This window comes from Aristolochia californica, unplaced genomic scaffold (genome assembly GCF_029961685.1).
Source record: "Aristolochia californica isolate CCGP_79_NKW_82.1479 unplaced genomic scaffold, dmAriCali1.0.hap1 SCAF_6, whole genome shotgun sequence".
NCBI lineage: Eukaryota > Viridiplantae > Streptophyta > Magnoliopsida > Piperales > Aristolochiaceae > Aristolochia > Aristolochia californica.
Window position 1 is genome coordinate 32128031 of NW_027182257.1, and position 21298 is coordinate 32149328.

The window sequence follows — 21298 nt, forward strand, 5'->3', positions numbered from 1 at the left end:
TCCACCATTTGTTGATGATAAAAGAATTGTTCACATTTCGTGAACCACAGTAAAGGATCTTTAGAGCCATCATATGTAGGAAAGTTAAGTTTAAAGTACCTGGGAACCGTTGATGGTGTTTGTGCGTGAGTGGTCATTGAACCCATTGGTTGGCGCAGGGGTGGATTTGGTGGTGGCGTGAATTGTTGGTGGGGAACTGGTTGTGGTTGAAAATTGGTTACTGGTGGTGGCGTTGGTGCTTGAAGTGCAGCAAGTTGTTGGAGGATGGATTGTAGAGATGATTCCAGAGTTTGTAAGGTAGTATTGATGTGAGAAATTTCAGTACCTTGAAGAGTGGATCGTTGTTGAAGTTCTGAAAGGACTTGACGTATGTCCTCTGGAGAAGAGGAATCACCGAGGGTGGACTTTTCGGATACCACCAGCCATGGATCTTGTCACCCTCCTCTCTTCTCTTCCTTCCATTACCTTGCTTGACGTTGAGATGGAATGAGGGGTTGAAGGGAATTGATTTTCGGAAAGGAGAATTGGGGGAAAAATGGAAGAGAGCTTGAAGGAGCTCTTGACCTGTTTATCTAAATTACGTTAACTAAAGTGAACTCAATTGATAATCTTCATTACCCCTAGCCATCCCCTTAAATAGGGTGGAGGACGTCCAAAACCCTAAAGACCTCTTGGGTCAATGGTTCAAACCAATAAATGCTAAACCAACCCAAACCAAAGACAAAACCAAACCTAGAAACAATTACATGGAAATTGAAAAACACATTCATTAATTCCTACGCCTGTTCGTAACTCGTGATGCTATAGAGTCCATAACAGAAGACCCAAGCTATTCAAGAGTGTCCATAGCCACAATTGTGTTCTGCATTACGGGGTTTTTTTGGGTCTTGCCGGCTACTACTGCAAATTTATTCAGAACTATGGGCCAATGGCAGCACCATTGACGAGTCTACTAAAGAAAAATTTCTTTATTTGGAATGAGGGGGCCACCACGTCATTTGTGGCACTCAAAGCTGCCCTCGCATCCGCACCAGTATTACAACTTCCCAACTTTGATGAATCGATCGTGGTAGAGTGCGAGGCTTTGGGCGTGGGCATTGGGGCCGTTTTACAGTAGTTGGGTCATCCTATTGCATATTTTAATAGACAGTTGGCAGTCTGTCATCACAAGTTGGTAGCCTATGAGCGCGAATTGATTGGGTTGGCCAAAGCGGTCCAACATTGGAGGCCTTATCTCTGGGGCCGGGCTTTTCTCATATGCACGGATCACTATAACCTTAAATTCCTTCTAGAACAGTGTTTGACGACGTTGCCACAACAACACTGGATCAGTAAGTTGTTGGGGTTTGACTTCTCGGTGGAGTATCGTGCGGGCAGATTAAATAAGGCGGCAGATGTCTTGTCACGGTGTTTTGAAAATCAGCAGTCGGTCTATTCTATCAGCCAGCCGAGATTTCTCATTCTGGAATTGGTACGAGACGCACATGCCACTAACCCTACACTGCAAGAACTGCATCAGAAGATCTCGGAAGGGACAATGAATTTGAAGTGGTCCATCCAGGATTCACTTATTTATTACAAGCAACGGATTTTCTTGCCACATGAGTCCGAGTTGATTCCAACTATTCTCTCGGCCTACCATGACAGTACACACGAGGGGATCCAGAAGACCTTGTACAGAATTCGAGCGAATTTTTACAGACAAACTATGAAAACCTCTATTGCGACTTATGTGGGCGACTGTCAGTTATGCCAGTGCAACAAAGCCGAGCACTTGAGTCCTGCCAGTCTTCTCCAGCCTTTGGCCCTTCCTACGCAGGTTTTGGCCAACATTTCAATGGATTTTGTGGAAGGCCTACCCCTGTCCACCGACACATCCGTACTTTTCATAGTGGTTGATAGATTCTCCAAGTACAGACATTTTATACTGATGGCTCATCCATATATAGCAACACGGGTTGTTCAGACTTTCCTGGAGCAGATAGTCCGCTTACATGGCATTCCAGAATCCATTGTGAGTGACAGAGATGCAGTTTTCACGAGCACCTTTTGGTGGGAATTGTTTCGCTTGAGTGGGACGAAATTGAAGTTCTCCTCTGCCTATCATTCACAGACAGATGGGCAAACTGAGGTGGTGAACCGCACCATCGAGATGTATCTACGGTGCTTGGTGGGGGATCGTCCGTGACAATGGGTTCAATGGCTTCCGTGGGCCAAATACTGTTACAACACTTCATTCCACTCTACCTTGCAATCCACTCCTTTTCGGGTTACATATGACCGGGATCCAGCTCGCCTACTCTTGTACAACCCAGGGTCCTCCCGCATGGACGTGATTGATCAGGCACTCATAGACCGGGATCTGCTACTATAGAATATCACAGAATGGCTACGACATGTCCAAGCTCGGATGAAGGATGTGTACGATAGAGGCCACCGTGAGGTCTCTTTTGAGGTTGGGGAATATGTGTGGCTACGGCTCCAGCCCTACCGTCAGTAGTCTCTTGCAAGACCTCCACGTCATAAGCTCTCACCCAGATTTTTTGGGCCATTTCCCATTCTTCGACGCGTGGGACCAGTCGCCTATCAACTCAAATTACTGAACACAGCCAGAATTCACAATGTGTTTCATGTCTCTCTTTTGAAGCCGCATTCTGGAGCACAGCCTACATCCACTCCATTCCTTCAACCGATTGATAATGGCGAGGTTATTCTTAACCCTACTGCGGTGTTACGCGCGCGGCTGACCAATGACCATTGGGAGATTCTCGTTCAGTGGATGGACACTGACCCCGATGCTGCAACATGGGAACAAGTGGACATCTTCAAACAAGTCTACCCAGCTTTTGAGCTTGAGGACAAGCTCTTTCTCCATGGGGAGGCAGATGTTGTGGACTCAATAGCACACCGAGTCACACAACGAAGAAGACAACAACAACTCAATAGGATTTAATTCTTATATTTCTTTGAGTAGGATTTATTTCTTATATTGTTTTAAGTAGGAGTTATTTCTAATTACTTTATATGTAAGGGCATTATGGGGAATTATTGTAACCCTAACCCTAAAACTCCTTGACATGACCTATTTAAGGGAAAGGTATGAATGAAATAGGCAAGCTTTGAGATTTTAGAATAACCTAGTCTAAACAGGTTGAGATCACCTCTTGATCTCAAGTTTAGGGTTTACTCCAAAAATCCAATCTATCCTTCACCTCCCATTGCCATCCATCTTCACCAAAATTCATCCCTCATCATCCATACTAAGAAGAGGAGCTTCCTGCCCTTTTTCCAAGCCCAAAGAGAGGGTTCTCCCTCTTCATCAACGTCAGCAACCATCAAGGGGTCTAAGCCTTGTGACGAGCAGCAAGTGGAGAGTTTTCTGGTCATTCACGTGAAGGAGCTTAATTTCTATTCCTAAGCTTGGAGCCAGCAAGGAAAGAGAGGATAATCATTCATGCACGTGGTCCAAGACTTGCTACAAGCCAAGTGTACATAGCTTGACGTGCTACAACCAAATCAGGGTTGAAACCCTGATTTCCGTGAGAAGAAAAAGGTATTCTTCTTACTTTATTCTGGTCAACATTGATGGCTTAATTTCACATATTTAGCAATCAAAATATTGCATCCATCAAGAGTCTTGTCCACGTGAGAGAAAACCAGCAAGGAAGAGTTTTTTTACCCTCATACCTAGTCCAGCAACTCAGTATCAGTGCTGGATTCACAAATCCCACACCGTGTTACTCGATCCATGACCCAGGACCATAACAAGCCCTCTATCTCTCCCGTGATAGCGAAATCCGTAATTGGGGACTCCACATGTTCATAATCGGAAGGATACCTCGCAAACCCTTCGTCGACACAAATGGAAGAGGGTTTACAGACCACCCCTCCCTCTCTGGATGCCCTAAGTCCTCCCTCTCCGACACCGCCGGATATCTGAGAGCTCCTTGTCTCGGCAAACCTCCCTTACCTTCCGAAATCCAACGGCGAGGAGACCTCCAAACCGAAGCCCTCCTCTTCCATCGCAGCACAAAGACACATGTTTGTCAAGACGCAGAATGATGTTCACCATCCACAACGTCTCCAGCTCGATGGTCTAGATGTTGGCACAAGGAATAAAAATTCCAGCCAACCACCCTTGACGACTTCTACAAACCGACAACAACCCAAACCCAGAGATTTCGATTTCGAAGTTGAAATCAAAGCCTTGGCGGAAGCAGAAATCGTGGTTGCTAGGCACACAATTAGGTATGCAATTACCATTCCACACTTTCTACCATTGGAACAAGCCACCCTCAATCTTATAGTTGTCGCACATCAAAGAAGAACATGCTCTCCTCTAGAAGGCCAACATGACTACAGGTTGTGAGTGAACAAATGAAGGTTGTTCTATTAGGAGTTGTCTCCGTGTTCCCCAACTCTTTGAATATTTGAATTGCTATGTCTGCTCTTCCATGTTGCGCGAGTCCTGATCTCATAGTGTTGTAGGCAACAATATTAGGATGATTTAAGTCACGAAAAACACAATTAGAATTCTCTATGTTGTCACATTTAGCATACATGTCAACAATAGACCTTCCAACATAGACATCTCTACCAAAACCAGCTTTAATCATCAAAGAATGAAACTTCCTTCCAACATCTAAAGCTGCTAAACCAGAACAAGCAGAAATACAAGAGGCAAAACTGAATTGGGTTGGACCAAATCCAGCCACTGCTATTTCCCTACATTGTCTTAGAGCTTCCAATGCAAGCCCATTCTGCTCATAAGCTCCAATTATAGTACTCCACAAGAGTTCATCTCTCCTGATTGTGTGCCTAGCAACCACAATTTCTGCTTCCGCCAGGGCTACGATCTCAACTTCGAAATTGAAATCTCTGGGTTTGGGTTGTTCTCAGTTTGTAGAAGTCGTCAAGGGTGGTTGGCTAGAATTTTTATACCCCATGCCAGCATCTAGTCCATCACGCTGTAGATGTTGTGGACGGCGAACAACATGGAGGAGTGGCCGGAATTGATAGCATTTCTGCGTCTCAACGAACATGTGTCTTTGTGCTGTGATGGCAGAGGAGGGCTTCGGTTTGGAGGTCACCTCGTAGTCGGATTTCGGAAGGTCGGGGAGGTTTGCCGAGATAGGGAGCTCTCGGATATCCGGCGGCGTCGGAGGGGGAGGACTTAAGGCATCCAAAGAGGGAGGGGTGGCCTGTAAACTCTCTTCCGTTTGTGTCGACGAAGGGTTTGCAAGGTATCCTTCCAATTTTGGACATGTTGAGTCCCCAATTATGGATTTCGCAGTCGCAGGAAAGACAGAGGGCTCTCTGAGGTCATGCACTGAGGATTTCTCTTATTTCTTTTCTGCGGAACTAGAGACCTTAGCATAAATCTAAGCCATTTGTGCATTAAGTCAAAGAGTGGATTGACAAAGAAGCTCATCAAGAGGAGATGAATCGTCGCCGGTGGTCTGCACTGGTGGAGGTGGGGGTGGATGGGGAGGGTGGGGTTCATCAGGTCGTGTATAACTGCCCAGCGGTGTAGCAGAGCTTGCAAACCCCTCATCTACGTGAAGAATTATTTTTTGTAGAACATCTTGCAACACTGAAACCTCAGATTGAAGTGCGTCAAGTTTATGTCGATTCTCCGCAATTTTACGATGATTAACCACAAACTTACAACAATTCTCAATCAAGAAATGCCGCCAATCTTTAGGGAAAGACGAATCGCCAAGGGTTGTCCGATCTGATACCAAACTGTTATGCCCCATTTCTAATCAGTCCCCAGACGATTCCTTCCAGTGTGGGATGAAACGGATCGAGCCTTGAAGGAGGCTCGACCTGGACCTCAGGAGGGAGAATCCGACCTCTAACTTTCTACTTGATTCAATGCTTGATTTCATTAGAACCCTTCTTCCCTATAAATAGGAATAGGGACACAAATGACAAACCCAACCTGTGGGTCACCCAGTTCACGAGAATTACAATTAAACCAAACCAATATACATAAAAGGAAATTTCCTAATGAAATTCCTACATCTGTTGATTACCCGAGATGCTATGGAGTCTATGAACCTAATTTTCCATGCTTCAATGGCACTCATTATACTGGGAAACTGTTCAAATTAACCACTCAACGTGAGGTTAATACCTGGCCTGCAACGCCAACGCGCTTCATTCATATTTCAAAAATCATCGTCATCTTACTATGCCAGCCGCAGAGGGCCTAAGCTCGGTCTCCTGTCATCAGTTTTGTTGCACAGGGGCAAGGTATGATCCATGGCCAAGCAGTAAAATCAGTTCATGGTTTTGAAACTAGTGTGAGAAATGAAATAATCAATATGTACCCTAAATGTGGCGCCATATATGAAGCTGATAGAGATTTTGAAACCATGTATAGGAGAGATGAAATCTAGTGGAGAACTATAATTGGAGCTTATGAGCAAAATGGGCTTGCATTGGAAGCTCTAAGATGATGTAGGGAAATGGCAGTGGCTGGATTTGGTCCAACCCAATTCAGTTTTGCCTCTTGTATTTCTGCTTGTTCTGGCTTAGCAGCTTTAGATGTTGGAAGGCAGTTTCATTCTTTGATGATTAAATCTGGTATTGTGCTTGTCATGATTTAAATAATCCTAATATTTTTGCCTACAACACTATGAGATCAGGACTGGTGCAGCATGGAAGAGCAGACAAAGCAATTCAAATATTCAAAGAGTTCGGGAACATGGAGACAACTCCTAACAAAACAACCTTCATCTGTTTGCTCATAGCCTGTAGTCATGTTGGCCTTCTAGAGGGGAGCATGTTCTTCTTTGATATGATGTGCGACAACTATAAGAGTGAGCCAGAATCTGAAGATTACTACTGCTCGGTTGATGTTCTTGTGCTAGCTGGAAAACTCGATGATGCATATAAAATCATTTCTGGATGCCTTTACAATGTGGGTGTTCAAGTATGGAGAACGTTCCTAAGTGCTTTTTGGATGCATAAGAATGTAAGTAAAGGAGAGGAAGCAAAAAGAGTGATGCAATTAGAGCCCCTTCCAATTTTTTGAATCGCTGCTGTTGCGGCAATACAGCTATGGCCCCCACTGGAAAACATCACACCGGTTCAAAGTGCTGAAGCTAAGCAGTACCTTCACTATGTGGCAAATATCCATGTCTCCCAGCCGCATGGCATTGTTTCTTGGCAGAATGGACGTTCTACCCTTGGGTCCAGCTCCATCCAATGCTTAATGGGAGTGTACACCGCTGTCTTCACAGGGCAGACAACAATGCTGCCCCCAGTGCCACTGCTGCGCTCAGTGCTGTCATTTCTGGGAATACTTGCAGCAGTAACTTCAGCAGCACAATTCTCTGTTGCAGACCGCACACCCGATACTCCTCTGCCGAAGTTAAAAGAGCACCCCATCAGCAACTACAACCTCCATTTCCTCATGCAGCGCCGCCACACCTGGAACATTCAGCCTTTGCCCAAATTATAGGTGGCAGACGACTAGTCCTTGCTACAGATCTCTTCCTTCCTTCGTATTTGCGACATTGTTGGCAGATAGGATATCTCCCACGGATGGCGGTTCTCTTAACCAGCTTTTGAATTTTCTGCTGTGGGGCATGATTTTTCTCGTTGTTGACGGGCACACTATTGAAGTCGGGGCAGAGTCTGCCCAGCGTGACAGGGCTGCAGCTGTAACACTGCTGCACCCCATAATGTCAACCACGGTAAGGTGTTTGTTGATATACTGGACCATGAGCAGCAGCTTGTGCTGTCTGGATTGTGGCGAAGGCACAACTGGTAGGATTCCTGGACAGCTGGATTTTCTCCTGATAATGGTGATGAAGACCAACTATGCGAATTTTCGGTCACATGTCCCCGGGATAGTTCTACAGGGGAAGCACTCTTCCAACTTCAACTTGTTGCTGCCCTACTGCCAGCATATGGGCTGTGCAACCTTGGCTCCTGCTTGGGGCAAGGCTCATCGTGTACCAGGTGCGTGGGTGATTTTCGTCCAGTAGGAGGAGACTGACACTCTTACAACCTCAGAGGAACCGTTTCAGCCTTCCGTGCAGTCTATTATGCCTTCGAGCTTGAGGGCAAGCTCGTTCTCCAGGAGGGGAGTGATGTTGTTGACTCCAAAGCATATTGGGTAATAAACAGATGTAGGAATTAAACTAGGGAATTTCCTTTTATGTATGTTGGTTTGGTTTAATTGTAATTCTCATGAACGGGGTGACCCACAGGTTGGGTTTGTCATTTGCGTCCATATTCCTATTTATAGGGAAGAAAGGCTTTAATGAAATCAAACATTGAATCAAGTAGAAGGTTAGAGGTCGGATTCTCCCTCCTGAGGTCCAGGTCAAGCCTCCTTCATGGCTCAATCTGTTTCATCTCACGCTGGAAGCCGTTTCATCTCATGCCGGAAGGAATCATCTGGTGGCTGATCTGAAATGGGGCATAACAGATTTGACATGTGGCTCCAAACTTTGGGTCTCATTTTATGGGATTTTGCGGCTCTGACTATGAGTTTTGAGAGTGGAGGGAATCAGGTTCGTTTACGGGGGCTGACTCTCCAGCACAGCTACATGTACTCCACTCCCAAGAGATTTCGGACAGCACTTTAGACCGAATTTTGGCCGAATTTACCGACATATTTCAGGAACCTTCAGGTCTGCCTCCCTTGAGACATTGTGACCATCAAATCTGTTTGAAGGTTGGGTCAGAGGTGGTAGTAGTTCGTCCTTATTGGTACCCACACCTAAAAAAGGATGAAATTGAATGTCAATGCAAACTTATGTTGGAACAAGGTGTTGTGGACTTGATAGCAGGCCGAGTCATCCAAAAGTGGTGAAGCTGAGTTGTTACTCGTAAGGAAGGCAATTAGGAATGGTATCTTCAATTTATTTAATTTTGTAGCATTATGTAAGCCTGAACGGCATTTTTGTAAAAAAACCATCATTTCATTACCTTGGCGTGATTAGCCTTAAGGGACTCACGGGAGGAAGGAAAATTCAAGCAGAAATTTATGAAAGGGTCAGCGTTCTCCTCTAAAGAACCTAGGGTCGGCGTTCCCCATGAGGAACCCAAGGTGCAAGCTTCCCTTTGACGAGTTTGGTTATCTTCTCCACTCACATTTCCGTGCTTTCATCCCCATTCTCCTTTCGATTCCATCTTTCAATCCAAACCCATCATCATAGGTAGACCAAGAAGGTCCCGATGCCCTGGTTCTGCTCCCGAATTGCAAGAAGACCTCTCCCATCGTCGAATCACTCGGTCCATGGTTAGAGACCACAATACGTTAGTATCAGAGCAGGTCAATATGGGAGAATCATCTAACAAATGTAAAATGGCTAGCCACCGTTAGGGAAATGATACACGCCGGGTAGGAAGAAAGTTAGGGGCGTCTGGCTGCGTTGGTGGACAGCAGAGCTTCACAAGTCTGTCAACAGGTAAATACCCAAGTCCAAATTTTATCTGCTAAGATTGATGAATGGATGGGGGTAAGAAACCCAACCCCTCGGGAAGGAGGGAGAAACCCTGCGACCACGCAAGGAGACCAATTTGTTGGACAAACAGAGCATCCAACAAATGGCATGAGTTCTGGTCCAGGTGGTGGGACCATCCCGAGATATACAAACTTGGACTTCCCAATTTTTAATGGGTCTGAGGACCCTTTAGTTTGGCTTTATAGGTGTGAAATATTTTTTTCTCACCAAAGGATGGAAAAAGTAGACAAGGTGGGGTTGGCCGCCTTTCACATGTTCGATGAAGCATAGCTTTGGGGGCATAAAAAAAGCATGGCAACATGTCATGGAGGTTTTGTGTGGACTACAGGCAGCTCAATGTTCACACTATTAAAGACAAATTTCCCATTCCAGTGGTGGACGAGCTGTTAGATGAGTTACATGGCGCCACTATATTTATCAAGCTGGACTTGAAGTCAGGTTATCATCAGAATCGAGTTCATCCTTCAGATGTGGAGAAGACCGCGTTCCGCATGCACCATGGTCTTTTCGAGTTCCTCGTCATGCCCTTTGGTCTCTCCAATGCGACATCCACATTCCAGGCCTTCATGAATGAGGTATTTAGCTCTCTCTTGCAAAAATATGTTCTTGTTTTTTTATGATATATTGGTGTATAGCAAACACTGGGATGATCACCTTCAGCACCTTCAACAGGTATTTACTCTTCTCCGCTCCCATCATTTGGTTTTAAACAAGTCCAAATGTTCTATGGGTACCTCCGAGGTGGCATACTTGGGCCACGTTATTTCAGCAGTTGGGGTGGAGGTTGACCAGAGCAAGATTCAGGCAGTCACAGATTGGCCTCCTCCCACCTCCATCACAGTGTTAAGGGGATTTTTCGGCCTCGCTGGGTATTACAAAAAATTTATCCGCAGCTATGGCCAGATTGTAGCGCCACTCCACAACCTCCTAAAGAAAAATGCTTTCACCTGGTCCGAGACAGTGGATAATTCCTTTCAGCAGTTGGGGTGGAGGTTGACCAGAGCAAGATTCAGGCAGTCACAGATTGGCCTCCTCCCACCTCCATCACAGTGTTAAGGGGATTTTTCGGCCTCGCTGGGTATTACAAAAAATTTATCCGCAGCTATGGCCAGATTGTAGCGCCACTCCACAACCTCCTAAAGAAAAATGCTTTCACCTGGTCCGAGACAGTGGATAATTCCTTTCAGCAGTTGATGGAAGCATTATCTTCAACGCCGATTTTGAAAATCCCAGATTTTGATGAGTTTTTTGTAGTGGAATGTGATGCTTCGAGCGGAGGTATATGTGCAGTGTTACAACAACAAGGCCACCCGATCGCTTATTTCAGCCGACAACTTGGCCAACACCTTCACAAACTAGCAGCTTATGAAAGGGAATTAATTGGTGTAGCTAAAGCAATCCAACATTGGCGGCCTTATCTCTGGGGGCGCCCATTTATTATTCGAACCAATCATTGTAGCTTGATCTTCTTGAGCAGCATCTCACCACCTTCCCTCAGTAGCACTGGTTGAGTAAGCTAATGGGGTTTGACTTTACCGTTGAGTATAAACCTAGCAGTTTGAATTTGGGGGCCGATGCCTTGTCTCTTCGAGACGTTCCTGAGCCACACTTACATGCTATCAGTCAGCCTAGAGTTCTTTTGCTGGATTCTATAAGGGAGGAGACACAACATCATCTAGAACTCATTGCTTTATATCATGATATTCAGCAGGGGACATCAGATATCCATTAGACGATCTAGGATCATCTTATCTTGTTCAGGAACAGGATTTTTCTGCACCACACCTCGCCACTTATTCCTAGTATCTTAGCCTCTTTCCGTGACAGTACACATGAGGGCAGACAAAAAAACATATTTCCGCCTCAGTCGAGATTTTTATTGGAAGGGTATGAAAAATAGTGTAACAAATTATGTGGCAGCTCGTCAGACTTGTCAACGAACAAAGCCGAATCATTAAGTCCAGTGGGGTTGCTCCAATCACTTCAGCTACCGTCACAGGTAGGGTCAGATATTTCCATGGACTTTATTGATGGCCTTCACAGCCCCCCCACCCCCCCCCCCCCCCCCCTCTTTCGCTAAATCCGTTATCTTTGTTGTCGTTGACCGCTTCTCCAAGTATGGCCATTTCCTCCCTTTGGCGCATCCCTACACAGCTGCTCACGTGGCTCAGATCTTCATGGATAACATTGTCCGGTTACATGGGATGTCTGCGTCTATTACCAGTGACAGGGACACCATCTTTACCAGTACGTTCTGGAAAGAACTATTCAAGCTGCAAGGCACGAAATTGGCGTTCTCTTCCACCTACCATCCATAGACTGATGGTCGGACTGAGGTTGTTAATAGGAAGATTGAGATGTATCTCCGTTGTTCTGTGGGGGACTCACCTAAAAAGTGGGTTAAGTGGGTTAAGTGACTAGCATGGGCAGAGTTCTGTTATAATACATCATACCACAACGCCCTTGGCACTACTCCGTTCAAGGTATTATATGGCAGAGACCCACCTCGGCTTTTGTCGTATGAACCTGGTACATCCATGGTAGCCACCTTGGACCAGGCTTTAGCCAAAAGGGACGCCATGCTCAGTGAGATGCGCACTCATCTCCAGGAGGCCCAACATGCTATGAAATTATCTTATGATAAGAAGCACTAGGAATTTTTCTTCTCTCTCGGGGATTATATGTGGCTACGTCTCCAACATTATAGGCAGCTTTCACTAACCACCTCCAAACGTCACAAACTCTCCCCAAAATATTATGTTTCCTTTAAGGTGCTGGACCGCATTGGCACAGTCGCCTACCACTTGTAGCTTCCACCAAAAGCCAAGATCCACAATGTGTTTCACGTCTCCCAATTGAAGGCCTTCCAGGGGGACTCTCCATTGCTACACACTCCTCTACCACCGCTACATGAAGGTCAGGTCCTTTCTACTCCAACATAGGTGTTGCAGGCTCGCTGTATTCAGGGCGATTGGGAGGTTCTAGTGTAGTGGGCTGCTGTTGACCCCAGTGACACTACATGGGAGCCCTTAGCCGCTTTCAGGGCTCTTTACCCCTCTTTCGAGCTTGAGGACAAGCTCTTTCCCCAGGAGAGGGCTGATGTTATAGACTCCATAGCATCCCGAGTTATCAACAGGCGTAGGAATTATATTATTGGTAAATCAATTCATAAGGGGTTTATTTGTAATTTATTGAACTTATGGCATTTGCCGTGTTTTCCCTAATTCCCTATATAGGGACGTGAGATGAATGAAGGAGGGTAAGCATTGAGTAAATTAATTTTAGCCAAGTTGGATTCTCCCTTAGAGGTCTAGGTCGGATTCTCCCTCAGAGGTCCAGGTCGAGCTTCCTTCAAAGCTCAATCCATTCCATTCCGATTCCACCATTACACGTTCAAAGAATAGGGGTTCTCTTCTAGCGTCAACAGTAAATCTGGAGGGAAGAGAGGGAAGAAGGGTGACGAGATCCATGGCCCGGGAAGATCCCAACATTGTCCCACTTGGTTCACACTTATAGTGTAATCTATATCACATTGATAATCCGTATTTATGTCATAAATACATGAATCATGGCGATAGGTCCTCTGATGACGAGTATTACCTTCCATGTATTACAATGTATTTATTTCTTATGCTTTATGAATAATCCCTATGTTTATTCTTGGTCCAACACAAATGATTTTTCTCAAAATTAAGGTGCACATAAATATGAGAAAAACATCACAATAATTAAGAATTTCACTAAAATAACATTGTTCATACAATGAAAAATTACATAATGGAACCAAGTCCCATATTCACGACATGATCCTTGAATTTAAATGATGGCATGCCCTTAGTCAAAGGATCAGCTATCATTAATTCAGTGCTTACGTGCTCAATGACCACTTTCTTTTCTTTAATACATTCTCTTATGGCCAAATACTTTATGTCGATGTGTTTACTTCGACTTCCACTATTGTTGTTCTTGGCCATAAAAACAACAGCTGAATTGTCAATATACATTCTCAATGGCCTAGAGATAGAATCCATAATTCTAACCCCATAAATGAAACTCTTAAGCCATACACCATGTGAAGTAGCCTCAAAGCATGAAAATAACTTGACTTCCATAGTCGACATGGCAGTCAAAGTTTGTTTGGCACTCCTCCAAGATATAGCTCCACTGGCCATCAAGAAAATGTATCCTGATGTTGATTTGCAGAAATCAATACAGCCAGCAAAGTCAAAATCTGAGTAACCAATTACTTTTAGATTGTTCGTCTGTCTATACATCAATATGTAGTCTTTTGTTCCTTGAAGGTACCTCATTACTTTCTTTGCAATTCACCAATGGTCTAACTGTGGATTACTTTGATATTGTCCCAACTTTCCAACAACAAATGCAGTATCAGGTCTTGTGCAGACTTGAACATACATTAGGCTTCCAACAGCAGAAGCATATGGAATGTCCTTCATTTGTTCCCTTTCAAGGTCATTTTTCGAGCATTGATTCAAATTAAACCTATCACCCTTCACAATGGGAGCTACACTTGGTGAACAATCCTTCATCTAAAATCTCTCTAAAACTTTATTAATACAAGTTTCTTGAAACAGACCTAAGATACCTCGAAATCTGTCTCTATGAATCTTAATGCCAATGACATAAGATGCCTCACCCATATCCTTCATATTGAAATTTTTAGAGGAAAATTGTTTCACCTCATTTAGAAAACCTCTATCATTGGTTGCTAGCAAAATGTCATCCACATATAAAACAAGAAAATAGATTTTACTCCCACTGACCTTCTGGTATATACATTGATCCATAATGTTTTCTACAAAACGGAATGAAAAAATTACATTATGGAATTTCAAATACCACTGGTGGGATGCTTGTTTTAATCCATATATGGATTTTTTTAGCTTGCTAATCAATTGCTGACCATCACTAGAGGAGAATCCTTTAGGTTGTTTCATGTAAACTTCCTCCTATAGATCTCCATTGAGAAATGCCGTTTTCACGTCCATTTGTTGCAACTCTAAGTCAAAATGGGCTACTATTGCCAAAATAATGCACAAGGAATCTCTCTTAGATGCAGGAGAAAAAAAATTTGTGTAACCGATTCCTTATTTTTGGGTGAATCCCTTAGCAATGAGTCTTACCTTGTATCTCTCAATGTTGCCTAATGAGTCTTTCTTTGTCTTAAAGATCCATTTACATACAATGGCTTTAAATCCACTAGGCAACTCAACAAGATCCCAGACTCCGTTACTCTTTATAGAATTCATCTATTCCTTCATGGCATTGTTCCGTAATTTTGATTCTTTGCAACTTATGGATTGTGAAAAGAACTTGAGATAATTTTTAGCTCCAATATTATAGTCAGATTTTTGCAGATACACAACATAATCGTCAAGAATTATTGATCGCTTTAGTCTAGTAGATCTTCTTAATTTTGTACATCATATTCCTAAGAAGTATGTGGTTCAACTAGTTGTTCAAAAGTGCTTGGCAACTCTTGAAGTACCTGATCTACTGGAATGTTGTCAGCATTTTGTGGAACTTCAATGATTGGTTGTTCAACACTAGTTTGTACTGGACGGGTGTTGTAAACAAGAACCAATCTATCACTTCAGGTAGAAGGTTGAGATTTTGAATGATCATTCCCATAAACTATGTTCCGAGTTGGATTACTCCCACTAATCAAGTCATTTTCAAGAAACTTTGCATTTCTTGATTTCACAATCCTAGTGCTATGAGATGGACAATAAAATCTATAACCTTTGGACCTTTTAGCATATCCAATGAAATACCCACTAACGGTCCTTGGGTCTAGCTTCTTCTCTTGTGGATTATAAATTCTCACTTCAGACGGGCATCCCCAAACATGCATATGTTGCAAACTCGGTTTCTAACCTTTCCATAATTCCAATGGCGTTTTAGGAACAGCCTATATTGGAACTCGATTTCATATATGCACTGCCGTCTTAAGTGCTTCAACCCACAAAGATCTAGAAAGATTGGAGCGGCTAAGCATACTCCGCACCATGCCTAATAATGTTCAGTTTCTTCTTTCTGCTACACCATTTTGGTCCGGAGAATCAAGCATGGTATATTGGGCAACAATCTCATGTTCTTGAAGAAACTTTACAAATGGCTCAGGTGCTTGTCTATTCTTTGTGTATCCACCATAATATTCTCCACCTCTATCTGAACTCACGATTTTAATTTGCTTACCACGTTATGTCTCTACTTTGGCCTTAAAGATCTTAAAGGCATCTAATGCTTCATTCTTGTTATAAAGCATGTAGAGATACATGTATCGTCAATAATAATCTATAAAAGAGATGAAATATTTCTGACCATGTGAGTCCATGTCTGGACTACATATATCAATATGTATGATCTCTGGCTGAACTCCTAGTGGTACCTTTCTTTGACTTGTTAGTCTGCTTTCCCTTAATACAGTCTATATAAGTCTCAAAATCAGTAAAATCAAGAGTACTAAGTACCCCATTCATTTACTAATCTTTTTATCTGTCTATGGAGATATGACCTAATCTCCGGTGCCACAATATAGAGGAATCTTCATTAATAACACCTCTTTTATTACCAGTGTGAACTTGCATTGAATCATAAGTGGCATTGTTTTGTAAATTGATGTGATAAAGACCATGAGACAAAATACCATTCCCTACACAATCAGACTTATAAAATAAACTAAAATATGAGTCTAAAAAAGTAAAGGAATATCCATAAGGTACAAGTTTTGAAACTGAAATCAAGTTTCTAGAAAAACTTGGAACATAAAAGGTCTTATCTAATTTTAAAACAAACCCACTACTTAAATTTAAATAGCAAGTTCCTATAGCTTCCACATATGAGCTCATCTTGTCTTGTGAGAAGATGTTATGCTCACTTCCCACTGGTTTTCTTAGGTTTTGAAAACCCTGCAAGGAATTCGAGATGTGGATTGTTGATCCAGAATCAATCCACCATGTGTTAATATTGACATTAACCATATTAGATTCATAACAAACAAATGAGGTTGGTTTACCTTTGTCCGCAAGCCATTTCTGAAACTTGGCACATTCCTTCTTCATGTGTCCCTTCTTTTTATAGAAGAAACACTTGAAATCTTTCTTAATTCTAGCTTGGGGGGTACTTTACCCTTCCCATTCAGTTTTGCTTGGTATTTGCCCTTCCCATGCATTCCTCTTGTTCCATCACCAGTCTCCCTTCCTCTTGAACACACATGGTCAAAAGTTCATTAATTGACCATTTATCCTTATGTGTGTTGTAGGAGATTTTGAAGGGTCCATATTGGTGCGGAAGGATATTAAGGATGTAGTGCACCAGAAAAGATTTTGACATGTCAACCTCGAGTTTCTTCAATTGAGCCGCAATATCCCTCATTTGCATGATGTGCTCCCGCACACCTCGTATACTAGTGAGCTAGAGGGATGAGAGCTTCATGATTAGGGTGTTTGCTAATGCCTTGTCTGAAGTGACAAATTGTTCATCAATGGCTTTTAGAAAGTCTTTGACCTTTTCATGCTGGTCAACGGAACCATGAATACCAGTAGAAATTCTTGTCTTAATGAACATCATACTAAGGCGATTAGATCGCTCCCATCATTCATAAAGCGTGATTTCAGCTGTAGTGCTGGTATTAGTAATTGTTGGTGGTTCGTCTTTCCTAATAGCATAATCTATATCCATCCACCCGAAATGAAGAAGAATTCTCTCCCTCCAAACCTTATAGTTATCTCCCTTAAGATCAGGGATATCACAATGAATATCAGAGAAATTGATAGGTTGTAGAACTACATCAAATTACAAATGACATGTTTATGTTAAAACTGAAGACTGAATAAATATCTTGCTTTACCAATGTAAATCATGCTTAAAAATTGAATCAATTGACATAAAAAATGCATGTGGGCTAAATTTTTGAATTCAAGTAGATTCAATTATTCTTTATGATTAAACTATCAAATTATTTATGAATCCATAATTCCCATGGATAAATTATGAATAATTTGATATTTTATCATAACTAATAAACTCAATATAATAAAAATTCCTATGGGATAAAATTTATTATATTAAGTAAAATTAGTTACAATTAATGTCTAATAAGTTCTTTATGATTAAACTTTATGATAAAACTATCAAATTATGTATGAATTCATAATTCCTGTGGGTAATTATGAATAACTTGATATTTTATCCTAACTAATAAACTCAATATAATAAAAAAATTGTGGGATAAAATTTATTATATTAAGTAAAATTAGTTACAATTAATGTCTAATATTCTTTATGTGATCCTAGTCATAATATATAATTTTTATTCAATTAAAGATGTCGTGGCTACTCTCTAATTAATAAAAAATTATATGGATCACTACACATTAAATCACATAATGCGTAATTTACATGCGAATAGCATGAATTGCATAAAATTAACTAACACTAACAAGTTATCATTTTGCACAATATTCTTTCTAATATATGCATAACATTTAATTTCATGCATTTAACTATATATGCCAGAAATGCATAAAACATTTATAGGAAATAAATAAAATACTACTCATATGACCCACGATGGCCAGTGGCCGAATGGTCACTGGCACCTCATTGCTTTTTAGAGCACATGTTCGAATCCTGTTGGCCCAAAAAATTAAGTTTTGAGAACCGAGTCGACTCGTTCTTCTCACGGGCGATTCACTTCATCGAGTTGGAACGACGAGCCAACTCAACCCATCTGAGTCAACCCGAATCATTTTAATTTTTTTTTTATTTTCACCGAGTCCCCCCGGCTTGCGACTCGATTTCCGAGTTGGAACGACGAGTTGCACACGACTTAGCCCGAAGCATCTCGGTCACATTTACAAACAAATCATATGATTTTAATTTTTATGTTTCTGTACTGGAGGTCATCTTCAACCTCCAGCCGAACACAAAAAATCAGTTTGCCGGTGATTCCATGGTGTTCCTAAATATTGTCGACACCGGCAAACCTGTTGGAATGGTCAGCTGACGCCGATGAGGACAGCCGGCTATCGCCCCGTGAGCACACATAGCACAAAGACTTGGCACCAGCTTCCTTTACAATGTTGACACCAGCAAGCCATTCAGAATGGTGGCCAACATCGGTGCTATGTCATTCTTCGATGCTGTTGGCTGATGCGAGAGCTCCGGCAGTCGCACGTGGTGAGCGAATAGAGAATCGATATACAGAGAGCAAACTCAAATGGAACCGACACCCAGGATCAGATGTCTACTCTTATACCAACTATAAGATAATCATGAATTTCTAATTAACCGCATGAAATTCATGGAATAAATATAAACTGAAGCCCAAAATTTTACCTCCCTCCATACGATCAGATTCCGTAAAATTCACCGACGGTCTCTGCTTCTGTTTGGCTCTTCTGATCTTTGATCACTCTCAGTGATGGTGTAAGCTGAAGGTTTGAGTTACTGAACGAGATTGGGGACCAAACACTGTATTTATAAGCCAAGCTTCCATCAAGCTTATCAACTTCTTGTAACTACCGATGGTAGGGACGTGGGTCATAAACTTTTGAAACGAAAGTTCTCGAAATATGCATCCATGCTCTATTCATATAGATTCATAAAACAGATGGTACTTCACTCCACTCACTTATCAGTTTTGGAGAAAATGCCAAAAGAGATTATGGAGGCTTGCAAATGTTTTATCTCCATAACCAAAAGCAAAGGAATCAAGATTAATTTTGTTTCCTGTATTGCTGAGATTGTTATTGACAATAAGATGTTTCCAAGCATTTCTGTCGTGACACTTGAAGGCATCAAAGAAGGTGACACAAAGATGGAATATGATCCCAGACATGTTCCAAAAGCCAAGCCATGCCCAGAACCTGTCTGGCCAACCACGCGTATTCACGGACTCAAAAACCTGATACAACTCCTACAACAGCTGATTTAGAAAAAGAAAAGCTTTGTCTACAAGACCTCCGTCCCACTGACGATCATCTTGAAAAGCTATAAAGATACTTCGGCACCTGTTCAGACCAGGCTCGAAGCAATGCTGAAGAAACTTCTCAAAGGAAATATCCCCTTCAGCAAAGCAACCAAGGAAAACTTCTGCTAGATGGCTCAGAAGACTTTTCCAAAGGAGCACACCTGTAGATTGTGCACAGAAGGGCAGCTGTCCGAATGAACAGTCAGCAGTCATTCAGGCCAAACATGTCAGCAGCCATTCAGGCCAAAGACAAAATCAAAATCAGCAAAGGCGGCTATAAAAGTCCGTAAAGGAGGCTACAAAAGTCATCAAAGATGGCTACACAAAGTCAACAATGATGGCTACAAAAGATTCTTGCACGTCGGCATCATGACGTCACACACAGGAAAGACATTTCTACCCTTGCTTTCGGTGCTGAAAGGTAATAATGCAAGGGCAAAAATGGAACGCCAAAAAAACAAAGTTACCCTTTGTCTTTAAACACACACCCTTCATTCAAGGGTAAAAGAGGAAGAAAATAAAATTCTTCACCTATAAATTCGAGGCTCCTCTAGAGGTTGAGACATTCGAAAAAAAAAGAAGCATTAGCTGATTCAAAAATTGAAGAAGAAAAAACTTTCTTTCATTCAAAGAAGAAGAAGAAGGTGATTTCCGGCGAGCATCCTCCGACAAGTTCCTTAAAAGCACGGTATGTGCTTAACAACCGTAATGGTTGAGTAGAAAAGAGAGAACCGACCGGTGGCACGGTCGGTAACTTCTAGAGTTATGTAGATAAGTAGTTTTTATTTTTCCTTTTTTAAGGATATGTATTTAGTTGTTTTTATTTTGTTTGAACAATGTTTTTATTTTTCGCATGTTTGTAATTTTCTATATGTTGTAATATTGTGATTTATACAGTAATTGTTATCACTGTTTATGTTCCGCATATATATATGAATCTCCACAGTGTTTGTTTTTACTATTACAAAGTTACTATTCAAAAGTACTGTTCATTTTTACTATTCATGGTTACTATTCATGTTTACTGTTCACTCGTCAAAAAGAAATAGTATCGAAATAGTGCCAAATAGGACAAAAGCTAGAGACTTGGAATTATTCGGCTACGCTCCTAGGTAGAAAACGAAACGGACCTGTGCTCTGCCCTGTTGAAGTACCCATTGAACAACAACGATTAATAGGAACGTCTTGGGCCCTCTAGAGATCGTGAGGACCGCATTGACGGAATTGCCCATGTGGTGGTAAGCCGACAGGATTAGGGTCAAACACCAAAGAAGTTCTAAGTAGCAGCAGAAGTCATGTTGGGCCTATTAGATTGCTATGAAAATAGACACAAACGAGTACATAACAGTGACATGTGGTAGGAAGTAGGAATAATATGATGGTGAAATGATAGGATGTATGAAGTTTGACTATAGGAATAGTATTGTGTAAGTCATCATTGTTTTCCGCTGTAGTCAGTGTGTAGTTGTGATCTCTAGGATTCTAGTTCCATTGCCCTCATCCCGAGGTTCACCCTGAATTCCGTTGTGTGTCCGTTGTGTGTCTATTTGTTTTTGAAATTGGTATTAGAGCAATAGTACTTTTGGTATTAGTATTCTGTGTTAAAGTCTATTAGAGACTTGTTTTGTTAAAAAATGGTATCAGAACAATAGTGCTTTCGGTACCATAATCCGCTGTGTGTCTGTGTGTCTTGTTGTTTTTTTAAAATTGTATCAGAGTGTAGGTTTAAACATCCTACAGAGCCATGGAATCTGTTTCCTGGCATAAGTATGAGTCAAGAATCAAAGATTAGTTTTGACTTCTTTCTATTTAG

General features: G+C 42.0%; 1 protein-coding gene across 1 annotated transcript; it reads left to right on the plus strand.

Annotated features, from left to right (window-relative positions):
• The first annotated feature begins 11007 nt into the window (after nucleotides 1-11007).
• Nucleotides 11008-11806, plus strand: LOC137935320 (uncharacterized). The gene is made up of 4 exons (XM_068779991.1): nucleotides 11008-11110; nucleotides 11200-11290; nucleotides 11409-11487; nucleotides 11606-11806. The coding sequence occupies exons 1-4, from the start codon at nucleotides 11008-11010 to the stop codon at nucleotides 11804-11806; spliced, it is 474 nt and encodes a 157-aa protein (XP_068636092.1).
• Nucleotides 11807-21298: the final 9492 nt, after the last annotated feature.